The sequence below is a fragment of the Buteo buteo genome, chromosome 5, assembly GCF_964188355.1.
Source record: "Buteo buteo chromosome 5, bButBut1.hap1.1, whole genome shotgun sequence".
Classification (NCBI taxonomy): Eukaryota; Metazoa; Chordata; class Aves; order Accipitriformes; family Accipitridae; genus Buteo; species Buteo buteo.
Genome location: NC_134175.1, coordinates 48,563,102 through 48,586,532, shown reverse-complemented (window position 1 = coordinate 48,586,532; position 23,431 = coordinate 48,563,102). Strand labels below are relative to the sequence as shown.

The window sequence follows — 23,431 nt, the reverse complement described above, 5'->3', positions numbered from 1 at the left end:
CTAGTGCAGCCGAAGAGAGGAGTGATAATATGTGAGAGAAACAACCCTGAAGACCCCAGGGTCAATGAAGAAGGAGGGTTAGGAGGTGCTCCAGGTGCCGGAGCAGAGATTCCCCTGCAGCCCGTGGGGAAGACCATGGTGAGGCAGGCTGTCCCCCTGCAGCCCAGAGAGGTACACAGTGGAGCAGATACCCACCTGCAGCCCAGGGAGGACCCCACGCCGGAGCAGGGGGATGCCCGAAGGAGGCTGTGACCCTGTGGGAAGCCCACGCTGGAGCAGTCTGTGCCTGAAGGACTGCAGCCCGTGGAAGGGACTCACACTGGAGCAGTTCGTGAAGAACTGCAGCCCATGGGAGGGACTCATGTTGGAGAAGTTCATGAAAGACTGTCTCGCATGGGAGGGACCCTGTGCTGGAGCAGGGGAAGAGTTGAGGAGTCCTCCCCCTGAAGAGGATGAAGCAGCACAGACAACGTGTGATGAACTGATCGTAACCCCGTTCCCTGTCGCCCTGTGCTGCTGTGGTGGAGTACATAGAGAAAATCGGGAGTGAAGTTGAGCTTGGCAAGAAAGGGGGGGTGGGAGGAAGGTGGGTTTTTTTAAGATTAGTTTTATTTCTCATTATCTGATTTGATTGGTAATAAATTAAATTAATTTCCCCAAGTCAAGTCTGTTTTGCCCATGATGGTAATTGGTTGAGTGATCTCTCCCTGTCCTCATCTTGACCCACGAGCCTTTTGTTATATTTTCTCTCCCCTGTCCAGCCGAGGAGAGGAGTGATAGAGAGTGGCTTTGGTGGGCACCTGGCATCCAGCCAGGGCAACCGACCACACTTGGTTATATCACGAGAGATTATCAGCAGCTCTGCTGTTGCTGCTTTACTGAGATACTGCAAAGAGCAGTGCACTCTCTCTAATCAGCTGCTTCCAAACAATTAAGGTTTTTGTAAGTCAGCATGACTGCCTTCATCTGTTTGGCAGGTCACAGGTAATTTGCTGTGAGCCTTGAGAGTAAAACGGTCATTGAGCTGTCTGCAAAATACTGTGTCAGGGTGTTCCCTGTTTACAAGGTAATATTAGTGATATTATTTGACTTACTGATATGAATTATAAGTGTGTTGCAATATAATAGGATCTGTTTCTGAAATGACTTTTCAAGAGTTTTCAGGAAAGAATGCTGACTGATTATTTTAGTAGCGACAGCCATGTAAACATGAAGAGAAAGGTTGTGCACAAAAAAATTAAAATCTAATGTGTACTTGTTAGGAAGCTTAGTAGTTAGACCTGTATTTTTCTCACATATAGCAGATATTCTAATTTAATTCAATGTTATAATAATATACTGTTACTTAATCAAAATCGAACTGTACAAACAATGTAGTTGATAAAACATTTTTTTTTCTTTTTTGAAACTTCTTGCTGCTGTAAACCTTTTCAGTAGAGTTATTAGAGTTCCATTACTGAAAACAGGTTTTCTGCAAAAATCTCAATATCTACGAAGCACTTGCAGTGGAGAGCGAGAAAAAATAGAAAGTAAATGCATAAATGAAAGTCATAGGCTGACATCATGATGCCCTGTGTTCCATAAACATAAATCTCCAGGACCTCAATTACCAGAGAATCTATGGAAGGCAACATGTAGGATCCAATCAGTAAATTCTGTTCATCCGTAATCCCTTAAGTTTGTTTAATTTTGAATTATTCATGACTGGCAACCAGCTAATACTCATTAGCTGAGTTTACATTTTTACTTTTTAAGTCTATGTGTAAATCTCTGCATCTCCTTCTATAACTGCATTCAAGACTTTTGAGTATTTTTACATGTAAATAGTTGTTATGTTTCCTGGAATATCCACCTGCTTTCTCTTACCTTATTTCTTATTACTGTCTTCCTTTCTCTTCTTTTAATAGTGATATAAACCAGAAAAAAAGAAAGCTAATTTTATATAGACAGTAAATGATATCTGATCAGTTACTTCAAAACAGATGACATATTTGATAAAATCTAAATAAAAATAAAATCATTATGTGAGTAAAAATGAGAATATTATTAAGGTGGACTTCTAATTGCCGTGCTTCAAAGCAAGTAAGTTCTGTTGTGTACAGAGGTAGAATAGGTGATCCCAGTGGACTTGTATTTTGCAATCTCTAGAATTCTAATATTCTATGTAATGGTAGAGCATGGCACTTTGTACTGTCATAGTTTATCTGACTAGCTGTAGCTTGTGTTCTCAGACACATTATCAATACACAGAAGTTAATGTCATCTTTGTAATTTCTTCCCATATGTTGTGTTTGGTATCCTGTCAGCTGATCTGGAATATTTCTTTAGGTCATTTAATCAGCATTTATTTCACCTGCTGTTTTTCAGTTTGGCCAAACTTTACATATGCTTCACATTTTAGAATCTTGTTTCTTTATCCTCAAGCACTGTGGTTGTGCAAATGTGTCAAGTATTTCATTTTTTCTTCTGCCTTATAATTTGATGGCTAATGGGCATGCTAACGGCATTTATTTAGCTATTCTATTTAGTGTTATATATTTTCTTCTATGAAACAGTTTAAAATTCTTCTTATGTTCACAAGTTTTTATATTAAAGGTAAAATCATGGTTTGCTTTTTGTTACCATTTCATATCATTGATTTTTAACTGCACAAGTCTTCAGCTATGAATAACTTTTGGCTCCTATTGATTCAGGAACTTAAGCATACTTATATTGGTATATAGCTAGGGTGAGCAGGACTGGAAAGATGATCCCAATATCATAATGCATACATTTTTTCTAAAGATACAGCCAGATTAACTAAGAAGCATGACATTCCTGAAGAAAATTTGAAAAGAGACCTTCCTTATTTTTTCTGCTGCTTTCCTAAAGGAAACAAGACTTGTGGTCATTGTCAGAGACAATGAGTGGAAGTATTGTGCCTGTCCTCTAGGATGTGAGAGGGAGCTGTGGATGATGGTGGAGGCTGGGGCTGAGAAGCAAACACTCCAGATAGCACAAAACATCCTTGGAAAGACTGTGATGGGCTGAGAATCATGAGATGGGGGATGGTGGTGGTGACGATAATCACAATTCATTTTAATTAGTTTCCGTCTCTTTATACAGGTCTTGGGTAGACAGATGAACGTAAGATAAAGTCATGAAGGCATTCATGTATGGAAAAGGAGAAAATTACATTTAATATATGAGTTAAATTTGTGGAAAAATTATTGAACAGCTAAAAAGTGAAATTAAAAATTGCTTTCAGCTTTGCTTGGAGCACATAAGGCATATATTGTAGCTAAGTACCATCGTAGTTGCACATCTCCATTATTTGTCTTGGAACAGATTTTTGTTGTCACTGTAATGTGTTCCCCCAAGAAAAACAGCTTCTGTGTTGAAGCAGAATAATCATTTCAGTCGTATGATGTTCTTGGTGATCTCTAAATTTTACTATTTTATGCAGCTGGTTTGGTGCTTCATGTTCATGCATGACTTTTTTTAAGCCAAAACTTCCCCTCAGCTTCTGTAAAAAAAACAAACAAAACAAAACAAAAACAACAACACAGTAAAACCCCCCAAAACAAACCACAAACTTTTGAATTATCTTTAAAACATTTTCTGCACTAAAGATGGCAAGAGGCAGCAAACCCAGGTCACAAATTTGTTGACTTCAATGACTATTTCTGTTCTTGTCCTAAGGAAATTTTATGTTTGTAGCACGTTTTACAAGTTTAGAAAAACTCTTCAGTACTAATTACATGGCCTAATTCTCAAAATCTTTGTGAAGTTTAGCTTTGTTGTCTCAGTTGTAACAACACTAGAGCAACCCAATGTAGCTAGAGCAACCTATGAGGAATACACTTGGAGATTTGTTCTAATCTTGCGCTGTTTCGGTGTGCCTGACAGGACTATATGCACCATTTTGGACATTTCTTTCTGTTGCATTTAGGATATACTGTGTGGGAACTTCCAACGTGAAACCTTTCAGTGAAGGAAAAGCTTGCCTTGAAGTAGCAGTTCAGGCAAATTGTTCGTGTTTGTCATCTTTGGTTTGCATTAGGTATCAGTTACTGAGAGGTGTCTTACTCTCTTGATGGTCTGTATAGAGAATTTAGGCTCCTCCTTCTTCCTTTTGAACCAAGGTAGACTTTCAGATTGTTTCCTACAATTTGCCAGGTTTTGTAAAGTAGATCTTGTATTTTCCAAATTGAATGGGTACAAGCACTGTTTTAACATATTAATGGTATGAACGCACATACCTAGCTATATCACTGGTTTCAGAAGAAAAACAAGTCTGAAAAAAATCAAGTTGTTCTATGCAAAAGCACATTAGACAATTATAACAACAGATCTCTGTGAGTAATATAGATGAGTCTCTGTGAATGATATTGTCTCAGGTTTCTACTACTTTTACTGGAATGCTTGAAGGAAATGATTGTAAATACTGACATTTTAATTTTGGATTTTTATTATGTCAGTGTACAGTAACTTAATCTCTTGACTGTTCTTTTGCTTGGTACTTAACCTCCTCATTTTACAGTCTTCCATTTCCTGTCTTTTACTGGCAGTGCTATTGCAATTGGAGAATTTTTTATATAAATAAACACACTGAAAATATGGTTTGTATCAGTCATCAAGCTATAATTAGTTGTAAATATTAGCATGCTTAGTAGCAAAGACAACCCTGGTCTGATGGTAATATAGGACCATGGTATAAGACACAGAATAATGCATTTCAGTGGTCCATGTTGAGGAAGGATAGGGTTTGGACTAATGTTTATAGTTAAAAGCCTTTTTATCCTCTCTTTCTCATGTGTCACCTGTTTTTTTTCTTCTGCAGATTAATTACCTGGCAGATGCAAATGTTTGATACGATACACTTGTGTAATTTATGCTTATAGGAAGGTGGAAGAATATTACTAAAGAGGATATACATTAAATAGTTTTTTTTATTTCTTATTGAACACTTTCACAGAATTCCCAACGTGTGAGCCACTAACTCAATTTATATGCAAAAATGGAAGATGTATTAGCAGCAAATGGCTCTGTGATTCAGGCAAGTATCAAGTGTTCCATATCTGAAATGAATATGGTAGATATTACATAAATATTGCTTTGATACTCACTCTTTTCTTCTGAGACTGATACTGCCAGTTTGACTTGTAAGTGGTCAGAGAATAAATATAGTATTTTTAAATTACTCACCTGACCTAGAAAGCAGCAATATTGAAGCTTCTTGTAAGGAATGATGCAGTGCATATGGTAATAGTTACAAATAGTATATTCTGTAGAATGAAGTGTGATGTAAACTTTCATTATTAAAAAAAAAAACCTAAGCTATCACTTGTGAAAGTATTTTCTACTTCTAGAAAACAAAATAGTTCCAGTAACCAAAATATCTGGTTTTTTGTTGTTTGTGGGCAAGTTCCATTTAATAAATAGCATCCCTCAAGAGGGAAGGCTAGGAAGACTTTACAATATAGTTATTTCTTTTGTCTGAATGAGTACGTATTTGAATGACAGCTGTTCAAATGCATCTTCTCTCAGAGCTTGTGGTGTGGGAGTGATGTCATGCCAATCCTAATAATATTGGGTTGGTTCTTCATCCACCATAGCATTTGATGTTACTATAATTTTATGACACTCACAGGAATTCGTAGCTGTAAATGGACAGATTCCCCAAATTATCACAGTGTGCTTACTGAAATTCTGTGCAAGGAGACCCTTTAGTGTTTACCTAACATATTTATCTTTTCCCTCCTTTGATGGTCATGATCAAATTATGGGAATAGCTTTAAGAATGTTTTAATGACTACAACATTAGAGTAATGAGAAACTACATTCCACCCTTATTTATGTGCTGCCGTCTTTCTCCACCTTGCACTGTTGCAATGACATGGAAACCACATTTGTAATACTATTGAAAAGAAATTCTGACATCAGGTTTTCATTTTGGTTTATATGAAGCTCTTTGTGCGTGTGCTTAACTAAGTTAACGAATCACTGAGAATAAAGTAAAACCAGTGTGTTTGGAAGCCTGTGTTACAGGCGTTATACACGACTAAAGAAATTAAGAAAATCTACAGCCTTCTCATGCTTGCTGGTGTCTGTGATTGAATAACTGTGAATAAGTGTAAGGGGTTAGACTATCCAAAAGGAGAGTCAAGTGCTGTTGGTAAACTAGACTTAAGGAATTACTTGCATTAGAAATAATTTACCATATGCCTGTGGGCAGTAAACATACAATTTTATTTACTGTACATTATTTTTCTCTTGCCTTTTTGAAAATATCTTTTTCTCCTTACATCTTTTATTCTGATTTTTTATCTTTTAAAATAATTTTAAAAAATTAATATTTGCAGATGATGACTGTGGTGATGGAAGTGATGAACTAGGCTGTATTCACTCGTGTTCTGCTGATCAATTCAGATGTTATAATGGTAGATGTATCCCAAGTCATTGGGCATGTGATGGTGACAATGACTGTGGAGATTTCAGTGATGAAACCAAAACAAACTGCAGCAAGGAAGGTTAGCTTTTTTGTTTTTTGTCTTCCCACATTTTAATACTTATGAACACAGAGAATACTTTATTTATATATACAGAGGACCCATCTTCAGTCGATAGAAAAAGAGAAAATGCTTTTAACCTTGGTAAAGGTTGGAATGGAAAATATATCAAGAGTAAAATGATAATACAGAAGTGTAACATAGAAGAAGAATGCATTTGAAAACAGAATGGGTATTATACTGAGATAAGTTTTGTAGTTTTACTTTACTGAATTATGCTAAATGTGATGTTTGTCGTATTACAGAGATGCATGCTGCCTAGATAAAGAGACAGTAAGCAGCATTTCTTAAGTTACCATTTACATTTTCTGGAGTTTTTATGCAGTAACCCTCTCATTTTTGTGTGATCCAAGTTTTTGTGGTTTGGGGTTTTATTTGGGTTTTTTTTGATAGTGTTACTGAAGCATAAAAATGTTTTAACAAACTACAGTCCCATTTAAATGCTATACATTGTATTTATTTGGGTGGGGAGAGAAGAGGAGGGTGCTTTTAGCAAAGGATAAAGAGTGATCAGATAAGAATGAGGGAAAATTTTTCTCTCATATTTTTCTCGTAGTGATTCTTCCACAGCAAAGTAATTGTACACAATTTTATTGGTCCTTTTTCATGAGTTTATATTCTAAATCTAGTTGCATACCTCATACAAATAGATGAATTAGCCGAATGCTGTGCATGAGTAATGTAAAGACCTTATTTTTATATATTTACAAAAATTATTATTTATCGGTATCAAAATAATCAGTCTGGAACTAAGCTACTCACTTCCTCCCTGTTCACATCCTCCTTAGAGCTTAAAGTCCTGCCCTGCCTTTTTGTACAACACCATGTTACATTGGGATTTGCGCCACTGTCTCTGAAGGAGCACTGTTTTACACTGTTATTGTCAGTTTATACATCTTCTGTATCCTGCTCTGCTACATCATGCACACTTTCCAGCAACTTGTCTGTGCTTTATTTACGATAGAATGCAAGAATGCAGATTATTTAGAAAAAAAACAAGGCAACTTTTAATAAAATGAACCGTATATTTATAGACAGTGCTATAAGAATTTATTCAAATAGTGCTTTTTGGTACAAACAGGAATGTATTAAGTTTATTGTTACTTTAAAGTACATGTTGTTAGTATGTTATGAAATACTAGAAATACAGTGGTAATAGTTTGCAAAAAGGAGGGCAAGGATAAAATTGAGGCGGCCATCATCTAGAAAATACTTAGAGAATTAAATATGTGATGAATAATTAAAATCACATAGTTACTGTGCTTTGAAATGTTCAAGACTGATTCCATAGCTGCACTGAACTGAAGTTCATTGCTGTGGAGTTCAGAAAGGCTCCAACTAGCCTGCCAGTGCTGTAATAACACAAGCCAGGCAGGTGTTGGGCCTTGTGTCAGTTAGAGCAGAGGTGTGTTCTTTCATGTTTTGTGAGCTAGGAGATGGAAAAAAGAGGAGAATGAAGAAAGAGGAGGGAATGTAGCTTGAGTGTGAGAGGCAGGACTTATGAAGCAGAGGGAAAACTTCATCAGCGTTGGTGCTCCTTACATGTCCAAATTCTTTCTTGTCTGACAGATGTGCAAAAAAAAACAACTGGTTTTTATCTTGAGCCTGTCGTGGAGGGGGGAGTGAAGGGAGTGAGAAGGATAAGAAGGAGCTTGTCAGAAGCTTGTGTTGGCGTGATGAGTTAGGAAGGAGTAGTGAGTTTTAAGTGTAATATTTGGGGTCTCTGATTTTGGCTTTGGTTAGGAAGGGGGATTCTAAGTCATTGTACACTTAGCATGGAAAAAACTCAGATGAGCAAATTCTTCAATATAATTCTTATTTTTCTAAGAAACTCCCTCTCCTGGAAGATGCAGCGGGAAGGAGTTTCAGTGCAGTCCTGATGGGAACTGTGTTCCTGAGTTGTGGCGCTGTGATGGAGAAAAGGACTGTGAAGATGGTAGTGATGAAAAAGGCTGTAATGGAACTATACGACTATGTGATGAAAAAACAAAGTTCTCCTGCAAGAGTACAGGTATATGCTTGCAGATACGTTTCGCTCTCATTTACTCGTTGTGTGTGTGTGTGTCTGTCTCTGTGATTTAATCGTGTATCTACTATTTGAATACTGCTTTTAATGTTTAATACTACTGAGGTGATGTTACTTATTCTACTCATACCAGGAAAATAATATTAATGTACTTGCCCTAACCTGTTTTCTGATTTACAATATAAAATGCATGGGCTTTGAGATTACTTAAAGCTGAAACTGTTCTCTATGGTAGTACATCAAACGAAATAATTAAATGTAGCATTTAATGGTGCTTCAAAGTCCAGGTATTTTCTTCTATTTTCCATCTTTGGCCCTAGAAGTAAGTTAATTGAAATGGTATAAAGTAATTAGCTAAAAGACTTCAAAGCATTAGAACTACAGCACTGGAAATCTGAACCACAATATTGGAAGAAAAATACATTCTTTGAGGATGTTTAAAATCAAATTTTGCTAAGTATACTTCATTAAAAAATGTAGAAGGAATGTGACTATCTTTACATAAGGATATTTTGCAAAATAATGCTTAGATGGAACATTTTCTTAAGGACAGTCCAGTTAAGGAAGAAATTAATATATGTCAGCATTGTATTAATATTTTTAAAATTTCTTTCAAAGCTTAATGAAATAGTAGGAGTAAAATAACTTGCAAAGAAAAATTTAATTCAAGATATAATAAGTAGTAATATTGTTGCCATTAGGCAACTGTAGTTATTACAGGAAAGGAGAACCCATTCTAATGCCTGTGTTATAGCTAATCATAATAAATGTTGCAGTCTACTTATGTGAGCTCTCTCCAAAAGTATTTGTGGACATGTGTAGATACAGTAAGATACTTTACTCAAATCTACAGTGTGAACAGAGTTCATTTTTAATATGTGAACTACTTTAGGGTGTCTTAGAAGTGCTTGGAGGTTTGCTGCTACTAGAATTTTGAAGTTACAGAACTCAAAACGTCCAGATAAATAAATACAGAATACCGAATTTCATCTGAACAAAACATTTCCTTTTGTGTTCTTATAGTTTCCATAAAGATGTATAGAATGAGTAGCTGTTAATGAAATAGCTTCAATAAGTAAAAAGGGATTATTCACTTTTAATAGAATGGTCTGTTTCCTGAAATAGACTGATAGAAACCCTGGCACAAGAAATACGCTTCTTCCTGATAATGTATTTTTCCTAGTGCTTAAATGGGGAAAAAGTCTCCAGCTACGCTGCCTCGTTATACAGTTACCTATGTTTACGGTCGTGTGCATGGAGGGTAATATCTCAGTTTACAGGATGAAGGATGACATGTGACTTCTCTGGCTGCCACATATAAATACAGCAAAAAAAATATTTTCATCAAACATTTGCTAAATTCAAGGGTATGTGACTTTGATTTAGGGGCAAATGCAATCATGCTTGTTGGTTGTGCGGAAACATCACTTTAGGAATCAGTTGTGACAGTTTCATCCATTAATTTTTTTCTGTCACTATTTTCCTTCTCTCAGTCCTGGAAGGAGCAAAACTGCTGTTCTAGAGGAGGCATGTTGGTAATGCATTGGAACAGAAAACAGTAAAAGCAAATTTTTGTTTAGCTACTTTTCAGTTTAATTCTATATGGTGGGACAAATGAATAATAAAGGTTTTATGAGAAAGTTTCTGTCACAATCCTTTCAGGTTTCAGAATAAATGTCATTTTCTCTGTGGATTATTCTAAAGAAAGAATACTGTCTGGCTTCCATATTTATAGGAATTGTTCAAATGAGGAGAAATTGGCTAATTCTCCCCTTATAGATTGCTAGGTGGTGGCACCTGATTTCCTAATACAGAATACGATGGGTCTGGATAGGAACGTGTATATGGGGGGAGGTTAAACAGCCGATACCTTTTGAGGGAAATGACAGTTAGTGAGCACAGTAATAGTGAAATATTACTGCACACTTTTTTGTTTACCCCTTTTTTGTTCTATGGCTGTAAATAGTAGCTGCAGGGTCTTTCCTTACTGTAGTTTTTATTGGCTCTTGTTAATCTGTCATAATGCCACAGGTGTGAGTGTCATGTTACAACTACAGCATTTGTCAGCCTTCAGCCAAACGTGGTTTTTCTGCTTAGAGTAATGGTGGTCTCAAGAACCCATCATATCCGGCTCCTTTTCTCATATGCACTTAAGAATATCCAACAGAAGTATTTTATAACTTACATAGATGTCCTTTTAGTAATTTGCCTCTAATAGTTGAACATTTTTTCCTAATAAGTCATCTGAATCTTTGCTGCAAGCTTAATTGATAGTCATCTTTTCACCAGTGTAAAAATCTTTTGAATATTGAAAGACTTCTGTCGCGTCTCCTTAACCACATTGTTCGTTGAATAAACAAATACTTTTTTTTTCCTCTTGCATGTCTTCTATTTTTATTTTATATTTTTAAACCTTTAATATTTTTGTTGGTCTCACTGGAACTGTCCGACCTGTGCAGTTCTTGAGCTGCAGTATCCAAAGTCAGGCAAAATGCTGCAGGGCACTTGAGTTAACAGATATCAGAATGACGTTTCCAATTTTTTCAAGAACATCACACGGTTGTTTGCGGTGATGTGGGATGAAAAATATACTAGAGTTTGCGCGGCAGTAGAATATGGGATGCAATACCTACCTGATTGAGAGTGACTACTGTTGGGCTGTTTCTAGCCAGTTATGTTCTGCTTTTAAATTAGATTAGGCTTCTTTTAAATCAGACTAGACTAAATTAGATTAGATTAAGATCCAACTTCCTATTTTAAATTCTGATTCTGTCCTCCAAAAATTATTACAGGCATGTACTTCAACCCAGTTTTATGTACTACATAAATCTGTCCTTTTTATTCCATCTCCCTACTTTGCAGTTGGTAGTACTGGACCAAGAGCAGAATCTGTGCAATCTCACTTAAAAATTCATCTAATTACTCTAATGACCATAATCAAGTACTTCTGTGAAGACAAATGTAAAAGAGCCATGAATACTTCAGTTTAGTAAGCAGTAGATCTGAACTGTAATGTTTGTTTGTCATACTTACTGCTTTTTATATTTCTTTCAAGAAGCAGTTAATTTTGTATCTTACCATTTTTAATGATACCCTGTGGGCTACTATTTTATACTTCTTTTTTCTTACATGTTAATGGTATACTAGAGAGGAAAAAAGATGAGGAAAGAAGTAGGATTTCTTTGGAGTGTAAGGAATGTACATAGAGAGGAAATAAAGTCAAGGGGTGATCATCACAATGATACTGGTAGAGGAGAGCAATAGTACTGTCTGGATGGGGAGTGTAAGAGTCAAGATGCAAGTATGTGACAAGTAGAGAAGAATGGAGAGAAGTTGACAGAGGAAGGCTGGCAAGAAGGGTTTTTTGAGAATGAAGATGAGGAAATTGGTAGGGCTGCCCTACAGATTCTATGAGGGCTGAGGAGGAAAGGGTTACTGTGGACAGAGGTGGCATGAGAGGAGTTTTGAAAGAGGAGATTTAGTAAGAACATAGGAATGGGATGCATGCAGGAGTTCAAAGACTGTGTAGAAAAGTTATCAGTCATGAGGTGCGTTTACCAGTGTTGCTTCCGCTTATTCCCTGCCTGCTCTGTCTCCTCTCTCACTTTCAGATCTTTAGAGCTGCACATCTTGTACAGCTACTTTTACAAGCTTTTTGAACATAATGATGGTTCAGAATGGTGAAATTTCTGACTGGAGGGGTGGATTCAGTTGACATTGAAAGTTTAAATAAAAAGAAATCATCACAGCAAGTAAACTAGAAAATGACATATGTTGTTCCAATACTGGTTTTATCCTCAGTTCATGGTATCATCATTTTCTGTGGTAGCAGGCTGTCTTCTTTAGGCCCTGAATTTTTTTTCTTTTGTCTCATCCAGGAGATGTTTATAAACATCTGCTTTCTACTAAAAGCTTTTAAATACCAGAAATGACCATGTTCTTGAAACAATGTAGTTCAGTCTACGTCTCAGGTGCGTTCTGCAGGTCAAGAAAGATCATTGACCATCACAACATTTAATTAAATGTGTCAGATTAGAACATTTTTTCATTTTGATGGGAATGAGATTGAGTCTATTCTATAGGTTAGGAAGGCATTACAGCTTTAGACAGTAAGATTTAACTGTAAGAGGAAACTGAATGCAATTAATGCTCCATCAAAGTACTTTTCCTACAGTTGAATATACAATTGGTCGAAAAACTTCCTGGGCTCAGTATCCCAACAAAGACTGAAAAGTATAAAAAAGTTAATTCTGTTGTACTTGCTAATACTTGTAGGAAATAAAAAATGTTGGAGAAGCATTTGGATCAGTCTTTCCCACATACTTGTTGCTTCAGAACTTCTGATTCACTACTTTACACATATTTCTTTTCTGTTACATAAAAGAGCTATGGAAAAGAACAGATAAATCCATTGAGGCAATTAATTTATGATGGAATTTTACTAAAAAGGTTCCTGGAAACCAAAAATATGAGTTTCAATAAGGGGCAATAAAGCAAAAATACTTCAGTGAATTTTAAGTAATGATTTCAAGACAGTCATAATACTTCATTGAGTCCATCTCTTTAAAATTTTGGCAAAGATTAATTCCTTGAAAGTATATTCTACTTAAGAACATGTCATAGCTATCATAGTGGAAGATTAATCTTTTATTATAAAACATATCTTCATTAAGGTAAAAGAAGGGCAGGAAAACTGATTTGCTCTGTAAACATTTGTATGTATAAAAGATTAAAAAACAGATTAGGAGCTGTACTGGAAGCAACGTCAATTTACTTTGGGATCTGGTTAGTTTGCTTGACATTGGTATTTTCCATTAGCTTTAATTCTACTGCTGTGTTATAATAATACATAAAATCAAGGATCATTTGAAGATAATAGAGAATATGGATGCTTTTTTGAAACACTTGTGATTGCATGTAAATGATAAACTGCATACATATCATGCATACAACTTTGTTTCCTTGTGTCTGTGCAATTCTGTCTTTTCAGTGTTTGATATTTGGTACTTTGACCACTATAGAAAATGATGAAAGCTTTTCATTCTAATTGACACCACTCCCTGTTTAAGTTTTCCAGGTGATTTTGCACTGGTAAAATTATGTTCTGTCATTTGAAACCACACTCACTGTACTGTGATCCTGAAGTTTCACTTCCTGCTTTTCTTCACCAAAAGTGAAAAAAGTCTCACATTTGCCTTGTGAGTGCTGCAGAAGCATGGTTCTTTCATTGTTCTTGTTTCACTATATTTTATCCCATTGTCATTCTGTGAGGATGTCAGCACCCTTCCCATTAAAAGAAGACAAAAATATCAAACAAAAAGCATTACGCTAATCTTAACCAAATATTTCCTTTAAAGGAAATTGAAATCTGCTACTGTATTATGGCAGACAAAGTTACAGTTAGGGACAGTTGCTACATTGTATGGACAGCAGTACAGAATCTCTTTTGAGGTGGTTTTATATTGAACTATGTCATGGTCGATACAGAGTAAAAGACAGCCTGTAGCAGATTTGGCACTGAGGTGTATTAAAGAACCAACAATATTAGAATTTTACCCTACCTGATTATTGCATACACTTACTCTCTTGCTTCCACTGCAGAATCACAATCAGTCTCAATTTCCTGTTGGGAAGATTACTGCTAAACTGGGAAGGGTGGGCAGAAAGTCATGCCAGTTCATGCTGTGCAACTGTTTGCAGTTACCAGTCTCAGGCATCACCAGTCAGTCCCTGGGCATCCACCAGCATTGCTGTCAATGGATCCAGACATTTCCAGGGTCTTCACCATTCCAGCCTGTTTTTCTCTGCCTAAATAGTTTATAGGCAGAAGCACAGTGCAAGATCAGCTTCTTAACCCGTGGTTCTGCCTGTTGTCTCTTTAGTAATTGGGGAATAAAGTACATGCCACCTCTGTTCAGTCCAGGTGTTATCAAAATTTACAACTAACCCCTACTGCTTGTAGCTACCAAGTAACAAGTTTATGCTAGAGAGTTGAAAAATAGTTTGGGATAGGAGTACATACAGATACACACACCTGTAAGTGGTAGCATTCACAATCGTTATTTTTCACCTGTTAAAATCCCTGGCTTGGGTGATTCTAATTTAATACCCCTATGCTTTTTAAAGATCAACTCCACTTTCTCAATCAAGAGACTGTCTCTAAATGTTGATGGACAGCACAAAAGTTTTTTGTTTTTTTTTCTTTTTTCCCATTTGAGGAGTGAAGTAAATGATCTGAACAACCCTGGTTTGATAAAACTGAAATCGTGTAAGAAATTTCACCTCTTGTAGTTATTTTGTCTAAAAGCTGATCATCTGTCTGACATAATCTGGGACTATATTGCATATATTTCCTAGAAAGATTTTTGTTTCTCAAACCAATGCTAATAGAAAGTCATATATTGAAACATTGATCCTATGGAAGGCTGTTGGATTAGAAGATAAAGGAAGAGAGATGAAAAAAAGCAGGGGAAAAAAAAAGTATAATTTTGTATATTTAACAGATTATGAGGATGTATCCTGCCTGTATGCAGTTCTGTTCAGCATAGAAATAATTAGGATTAATGTTGTTTGGAAAATGAGACTGTCAACACTGATGTGGCTGATGCTTTGGAGCATAAGTACCAGTTGGTTTCTTTTTGCTCTTCTAAGAGCAAAGTACTATTAGAAGAAAAGCATAATAAAAACCCCATGTATCTGTGTAATGTTACTGAAGATTTTTTCTAAAGTTTGCTTCAAGTCTGATTTCCTGTGTTTATTGTCTCTTTTCTCCAAGGGAGATGCATTAGCAAAGCGTGGCTATGTGATGGCGATATTGATTGTGAGGATCAGTCTGATGAGGATAATTGCGAGGGCTATATGTGTGGACCACCAAAATACCCTTGTGCTAATGATACCTCCATCTGCCTACAGCCTGAGAAGCTCTGCAATGGGAGAAGAGATTGTCCTGATGGATCTGATGAAGGCGATCTTTGTGGTACTTCTTTTAGACACATTTTCCTGATTATTCCTGATATCATCTGTCACAACACTTCCTGTTGAAAAAATAGTTCTCATGTTAAAGTTACTGAAATTTTATCACTGTATACTGGATACCGTATAGGGCCAAGCTTGGTTTTTAACAGTTGTTGTAACTTTCAGATGGTGTGTTATTAGTCAACAGGTATTTCAGCAGTTGTTAATTATTTAATTTTAAAACATACCTAGGTATAAACTGAAGGACAAAAATGGGATGTTGGGCAGCGCATTTGCATGTCAGACACACTAGGAGCTTGATTCTCTTTTGTCATGATAAAAAAGCCCTAAAAAAACAAACTTGAAATCTGGACAAAGGACTGTTAGAATGGCTGAAGGGCGTTTGTTTGTTTTTGGTGTTTTTTTTAAGAGGGAAGGAAGTAATTCTTCTGTAGAAAACTGTTGTGTTTTATACATTTTATCACAAATGAGCAAGACTTTCAGACACTTGTTAGAATTGAACAAAATAACTAAAAGATACAAATAGATTAAAAAAAAAAAAAAAAGTGAAGCTTATTTTCCAGTGCAATAATGCACCAGTCGGGCCCTTCCATTGATTCCCTGGATATCAATAGTACTATATGGTAAGGAGTAGTTCAGTGCTTTTTTTGCTCCAGAGGTCGCAGAATTTCTCACAGACACAATTATCATGCTTTTAATTCAGATGCTTTAATGGTTTCACAAATCACCTTCAATTCATTTAGCAGAGCTTTGCAAATCGTCAGTTACCTGCAGAATATAATGTGAGAGCACTGACACAGAGAATGCAGAAATAGTGTTCTCTAGTAGCTCTTATTGGAAAAGGAGGAGAAAGAAATCCTGATTTTTACTTTTATTTGTACATGTTTCTTTGATAAGTTGCTTGTGATATAGATACATAGGACTAAGAGTTGGAGCCTTCTCCCTGAAAGCTCAAGTGGCTGGAGGCAAAGTAAGTATTTGGGAAAGTATAGTTATTTCTCCATGCCTCAGCTTTTGGTTACCACTGAAGATGATTGAGCTGTAATGGTCTTTGGACTGACTCTGTATAGACATTCTTTAATGAATGAAACAGTATGCATGAAAGTCTGAAAATGTACATACATCGCACATCTGCCCTGCTAAAATCTTCAAAGGTTGCAGTAAAGCTACCATGCTGAATACTTACAAATTAGATATTTTTAATAATAAATATAGAAGGCTGTTTAACAAATGGAAAATTCAGTCTGTGCTTCTTAGAGGCCTTTTAATGTGTTTTAGTTGACCTGGTGACTTAACTGATAGCCCTTGCAGCCCTTAATGGTTTTTTTTTTTTTGATGTTATTTCAGATGAATGTTCACTTAACAATGGTGGATGTAGCCATCAATGTTCTGTGGTTCCTGGAGGAAGAATTGTGTGCTCCTGCCCTGCAGGATTCAGTCTTAGTATAGACAACAAAACTTGTGAGATTATGGATTACTGTACCAAGCATCTTAAGTGTAGTCAAGTATGTGAACAGCATAAAAATACTGTCAAGTGCTCATGTTACGAAGGCTGGAAGCTCAGTAAGGATGGAGAAAATTGCGTTAGTTCTGGTAAGCTGAAATTCAGTGTATTTTCAATATTCCAGATGTTAATAGCTGTTATGTCCATTTAGTGAGAGGCTATTTCCTTTTTTTTTGTTAATAAGAAATATGGGTTTGGATTATCTGAATGTGGAGCTGATAGCAATCTGAAGAACTCGTTAAAGCTGTCCCTATTCTTGATGCAGGATGAAGGGGTATTGCAATATTAGTTTGATGCTTATAGGACTTTTAAGAATGTTAATACCAAATAAATTCTAAGTTGTTTGAAGTTCTGTACAGTTTTTCATGTATATTTAATATGCAGGGGATATATATATGTGTGTATATATATGGAATTACTATGTATTTTGAATAAATGGATCGATCTGTGACATCATGATATTTATCAGTATTCATGAGGGTTCAGAAGTTTTGATTTTGAATGTGCATTCACACACATATAGTCAATTATCTGCTGTCTGTTAGTGTTCACAATTTAAGCTACTTTTTCACCTATGACATTCTGGTACTTGTTTTTTTACATCAGTAGGCCTGTTCAGCTCACTAATCAAGAAGAAATCTAACATAAACCAAAACAGGAGAGGGGAATGCATTCCCCTCATTGTTCACTATTGATATATACTGAAAGCATGCGTAGAAACTATGTTACGGCTGTCTTTTTCAAGTGCAGTGTTGTGTGTAAAATACAAACATGTATGTGCAATATAAAGTGTCATCACATCTTTACCCCTCACCACCCTGTAGGGAGTTAAAAATAGCACTGATTTTGCTGTCTAGATTTTCAAAATTTCAGTTTAGGATTCTTTGATATTTTTATTATCTTTATTCTTTGCTAGTATCTTATAAATTCTGAGTAGAAATAGCTCCCAAACTGTCTATCACTTATTTGGATATTTTATAATTCAGTAGCTATGATGATTAAGATATTTTTCTTTTATTCCAGATACTCAGCATTTCCTTAGATGATTCACATGAAAAAATTCTGAATCACTAAGCCACAACTAAAAGCCCAAGTTTCCTATTGCTAGTCACCTGGAAGAATTTGGTAGTTAGCAGCCAACTTAATGGTCCATGTTTCAGAAAAGGCAAATTCTAATCTTTCTGCCTTGACAATGTTTCAGCTAATTTACACAACTTTTTAGATCTTCGTTACAGTAGTAATGAAGCCTATAATTTACTTATGGCCAAAATATCAATTGGATGTAATAAAAATAATGTTTCTCTTTGCAAAACAATGAATAATGAAAATTTAGTTTTATATCATGGATGTTCTTTTAAAGAGCTTTTAGCAAGTGCTCGTGAATTGCACGTCTTGCCTTTGAGCTGTTTTTTTTAATTCATTTAGAATGTGGTTTACATTCATCAGGCTGGAATAACTGTTGTTATAATTTCCAGAATGATCTCCAAATTGAGTCTTCATGTCTCCGTAATTGTTACTGTCGTATGTAATAGTTACTACTACAGTATGAGATCAGGAATGTATGTTGTTCAGATGTTACTGAGTTATGCTGATAGTCGACTCTCAAATCATGCTTCACTGGTGTATTACTGTGGTTCTGTATATTTGAACTTTATTTTATTGCTGCTAAAATTCTAATTTTATGACACTGCTTTAGTCTTATTCTCATTGACTTTTGATCAATCTAATTTGTTTTATTATGGACATTTCCAGTAATTCAAAAAGAGCATTCTTACTGGGTTACAGAAATAAAAGGATTAAAAGCATTTAAGATCGTGTTAGTAACTTGGTAGAGGAAAGTTTGAAAGAAATTTTAAATTAAAGCAAATAGAAATTACCAGTATTTGGAAGCTAAGGGAAAAAAACCCAAAGTGAAATATACTCACTTGTGCTGAAAAATAAGAAAAGTGAGACTACAGTTTCTCAGGTTTTTTAAGCCCTATTTCCGCTTAGTGTTTACTGATGTTGGTGAGAATCTGAAGTTACAAATTGATTTTTACAGATTTTCTCAAAGAATGTAGTATTAAATACATGATTTGAGATCAGTGATGTCAGCTGGTATAAAGAAAAACTATACCTTTCTTTACAAACTGTAAAGATACTTTCCTAATTTCATCAAAGCTGCAACAAAATTTTTCCATATTAAATATGCCATATGCTTTTATAGTCATTAATAATCTTGGACCCTTTCAGTTTATTTCACTTGAAGGTTATGATAAGTACTCTGAAGGACAGATTCTCTGGTACTTTAGTTGTTGACTGAGTGAACAGCATTTTAGTAAAGCGAGCACAATTTTGGTCTCATTTGTGAATCTGTTAGCCTCAAAATGTCCATACCATTTACACCTCTGTGCATGAGATATTAAATGAACATAAAATTAAAAAAAAAGCTTTCATATAATACTGTTGCAAGTAGAGTTCAAAGTGATCTTGCAAAGATAAACAGTCCCCCAAATGCCAAACTACTTCTTCAATAATACCAGTTGGTATAAAGTAATTCTTAGAATAGCCATAGTGATTTAAAATGCCTTGAACCGGGAGTAGGTGTGTATTATATTAGAGAAGTAACTAATAATCCTTTCCCAGGAGAAAAAAATTACTCAGACAAAAATTATTACCTTGCCTTTAGCTACATTTTTTTTGCTATCTAAAATAGCACTTGCCTATATACAGTCAAACATTTCATTAGTACACAGCAATAACATGTAAAGTTAGTGTGCAGCACTTCAGTTTTTCAAAATAATGTAAAGACATTTACTTGAGTGTCCATCAGAAATCTAATGGGAATATGAATGCTTAAAATGCAGTAATGTATGTGATTGGGGGGCGGGGGGAGGATGTTGGAAGACATATCAGAATCAAATAGTATCTTTGTGAGAAGAATCTAATGAATTACCAGAGAAATAGAATGAGTTGTGGAATAATAAGTATATAGAAATAAATGGCTTGAACTGAGCAGTTCTTTTCTTTTTAGTTTCTCTTTCAATGTCTTTCTCTTAGTTTCCCCTGTTTTCCCTCATTTCTGCTTATGTTCTCTTCCATCTCTTGATGGTTTTAAGTGATGTTGTGTTCTTCTCCTTCAGAGTTTCTTCACTTTCCATATCTCTTGTTTTCATCTAGTTTGCTTTTTGCTGTTCTGGCATGTGTATTGTTATATTACTGACTTCCAAAAGACTGAATGTTTCGTTCATGTTTAAATTTGTATTGATTGAACTAAAAGTATGGTACAGAGCTCCATTATTCAGATAGAAAGTCAATATAAATTATATATTTTCATACTCTTCTTCCTAGTTTCTCTTGGAACTTATTTCAAAATAAGTTGTGCTGATATATTGCACTGAATTCTTTTAGTTGAGAATAAGCATACAGAAAAAAATCCGTTCTTGAAAGATATTTAAATATCATTTTTACGTTCAGCCTTTCAGAATTTGGTATAATAAAAGTTAGATAAACTCAGAAACACATAGCTTAGTATAGATTTAATTAAAAAATGACTCTCCACCTTTTATAAACTGTGGGAACTCTGTTATATCTCTCTCTATATATATGTTTGGAAAAGAGAATGATGTGTCTGTATGTTTGATCTGTCTAGCTGGTTTTAAATTCAATTATGTTATAATTTCCAGATAGCTTTCAATACAAAAATAGAGGGTGGGTGTGGGGAGGATAGTCCAATCCTCTCTGAGCAATGTCAAACTTCTAATGAAGTTTTTTTTCAGACTCTTTATGAAGTTATCGTTTTCCTTTGAGGTAAATTTCATAAAAGCACAGTGTAGGTTGCTTGCTGTACTGCTGCTGTTACAGTAAGCTTCAATGAAACAATAAGCTGCAGGTAGCATTTTTCCCAAGAAAGAATTTTCAGTTAAAACCACTGGAAAAGGTGAAGCATTAATCTTTCCATACAGTCTTTTTTGAGTGTATTGTGTTTTCTTCTATGAGAATTTTTGTACAACTGTTAATGTAGTTCATGCTTTATGTTCATATCATGTATTTTATACACTTACCTATATGGCAAAAAAGGCTTGGAGCAGTCATGAAATCAGAAGGTATAGAAATATATGATTTTTCTCTAATAAATTGTTATCAATTACTTTCCTTAAAGCTTTAAAGAATAGAATCAATAACCATTACACTAAAATGAGTTAAGGTGAGATTTTATGAAAATACTCTTAATCAGTTGTAAATTAAAGAGTATTTGCCCTGAATTTCGAGAAGAGGAATCAAGTGGGAAAATAACATCAAATTTTTATTTTATAGGGTGATGGAAGCATAACATTAAATAAAATTGATCCAATTCAGTCTGAAAATTCTAGTTCACTGTAATATAGCTCATTTTACAGTCATTGAAGGTCAGAAGGAAGATCAAAGGCTATCTAATACTGCTGCTGTTTATCTGCTTTCAAAGACCTTTAAGATACCTTCAGTGGTGAACTTCAAGTTTCCCAGGGGTGAGATGTTTCAGTGCCTCACTCACCTTAAGACTTTTTTTTTCTAGTCTTTCTGAGTCTTCCTGCTCCAGTTTAAGCCTTTAATCCTTGGCCTACTTGTTATTTATATAAAACCCAAGATTTTTCCTATTTTCAATTCATCAGCCTTTTATGTCTTTGGAGAATTTTATGTGCTTCCACTCATCATTTTACTCCATTGCTTTTTAGACTAAGCAATTCCAGATTGTTCATTCTTTCCTTTCAGGCCATGCTTTCTTGACCTCTTACAACACTTGCTGATTTCCTCTTGCATTTCTGTAGTTGATTCACATTCTTCTTTATGAGCTGTGCTCAGAACAGTGTACAGTATTGTAGTCTGTCTTCACCAAAGCTTAGGGGGAGGGAGTGGAAGGGTTATGTCAGATTTATTTCAAGTGCAAACCTTGCACTGACCTTATTTACAGTGGCATGCCATTGTTGATCTAATTTTCTAGATTCTTTCCCACAGATCTGGTATCCCATCAGTTATGTACTCAATTTTATGCAGCTTATTATCCTTGAAATGTGGTACTTAATACACATACAATAATTGGGGGGGTCAAGCAGTAATAAGTGAAATTCTAGACTCCAGTCATCCAGGCTGTGGTGATTGATTGCTACATTATGTAAAGCAGATTGGTGGCTGGACTCTGGCTCACAACTCACCAGGCAATAATTACTGCTATCCATTTGGCTCTATTTAAATATCCTTATCATAGAGGAACCTATGGAAAACTGGTTTCCATCTGCTTTCTGAATTCTTTCCAGAGAAATTCTGCACTGCGATGCAGTGTCTCTTGTTTGTTGCAATATCAATCATTTTTTTGTGTTATGTAGTATCACATCTGTGACTTGACTGTCTATCAGCCACAATAACCAAGGATCTGAATCTACATCTTTGCATTGTTATGGGAAGGGTAAGAAAGAGGAGGGGGGAAAAGCAGCACATGACCTGCTCATTTAAACCAAAATGTTCAAATAAACAAAATAGTGTTCCTTTACCTACACATATTTTCTTACCCATCTCTTGTTGTTGATATACATGCTTAAGTATTGTACCTTAAATTTGTCAAGATCTCATTGAACTCTAATCCTTTTCATCAGTGTACTTGATAATTTGCACCGTAGGTTATGTAGCTTAAGCTAGACCTCCTCTACTTTGAATGAAAAAAACCCATCCAGCATAGCACAGATTTATTAGGTTTCTTTTTTTCCATTGTGGTGTTAATTACTTAGAAACATAAAAGAAGCTACTGGTGATGTCCATCGTGTGTGTTCTTATGCGTTGGAGTTGCCTAAAAAACAGTATGTCAGTAGCCTGTGGTTTCCTGCATAATAGCTGCCAATTTATCAGAAATTGGGAAGTGCTATTAAAGTGTTTCTCAGGTTCAGATAACTGGTACTTGTGAAATAGCTACTAAAGTCAGTGATCTTGTTCTTCATTAAATTAATTAACTACTGCATAGCTTTGAAAAATTGGCTTTGCAGAAAGTCATTCTGGCTGTAACAAATAGGAGGATCGTTTGGAAAATCCAAGCCAGGTTATGAACAAGTACTTCAAGGGCAGAGACATAGCTCTACTGAGGTACCTGATTAACTTAACACATCTGTTGTGGTTTAACCCCAGCCAGCAACTAAGCACCATCCAACCGCTCGCTCACTCCTACCCCTACCCCCAGTGGGATGGGGGAGAGAACTGGGGAAAAAAAAAAAAAAAAGATAAAACTTGTGGTTTAAGAACAGTTTAACAGAACAGAGAGGAAGAAAGTAATAATGATAATAACAACAATAGTAAAATGACAGTAATAATAATAATAATAAAAGGATTGGAATATACCAAAACAAGTGATGCACAGTGCAGTTGCTCACC

The 23,431-nt window shown here is 35.4% G+C and overlaps 1 protein-coding gene across 1 annotated transcript in view; it reads left to right on the top strand.

The window, feature by feature from the left end:
• LRP1B (LDL receptor related protein 1B) overlaps positions 1-23,431 on the top strand; it is a 576,780-nt gene that overhangs the window by 312,925 nt on the left and 240,424 nt on the right. Inside the window, exons 19-23 of the mRNA XM_075027025.1 lie at positions 4,958-5,038; positions 6,345-6,512; positions 8,380-8,562; positions 15,353-15,553; positions 16,900-17,145. Coding sequence (XP_074883126.1) covers positions 4,958-5,038; positions 6,345-6,512; positions 8,380-8,562; positions 15,353-15,553; positions 16,900-17,145 — 879 coding nt within the window. The remainder of the gene's footprint in view (positions 1-4,957; positions 5,039-6,344; positions 6,513-8,379; positions 8,563-15,352; positions 15,554-16,899; positions 17,146-23,431) is intronic.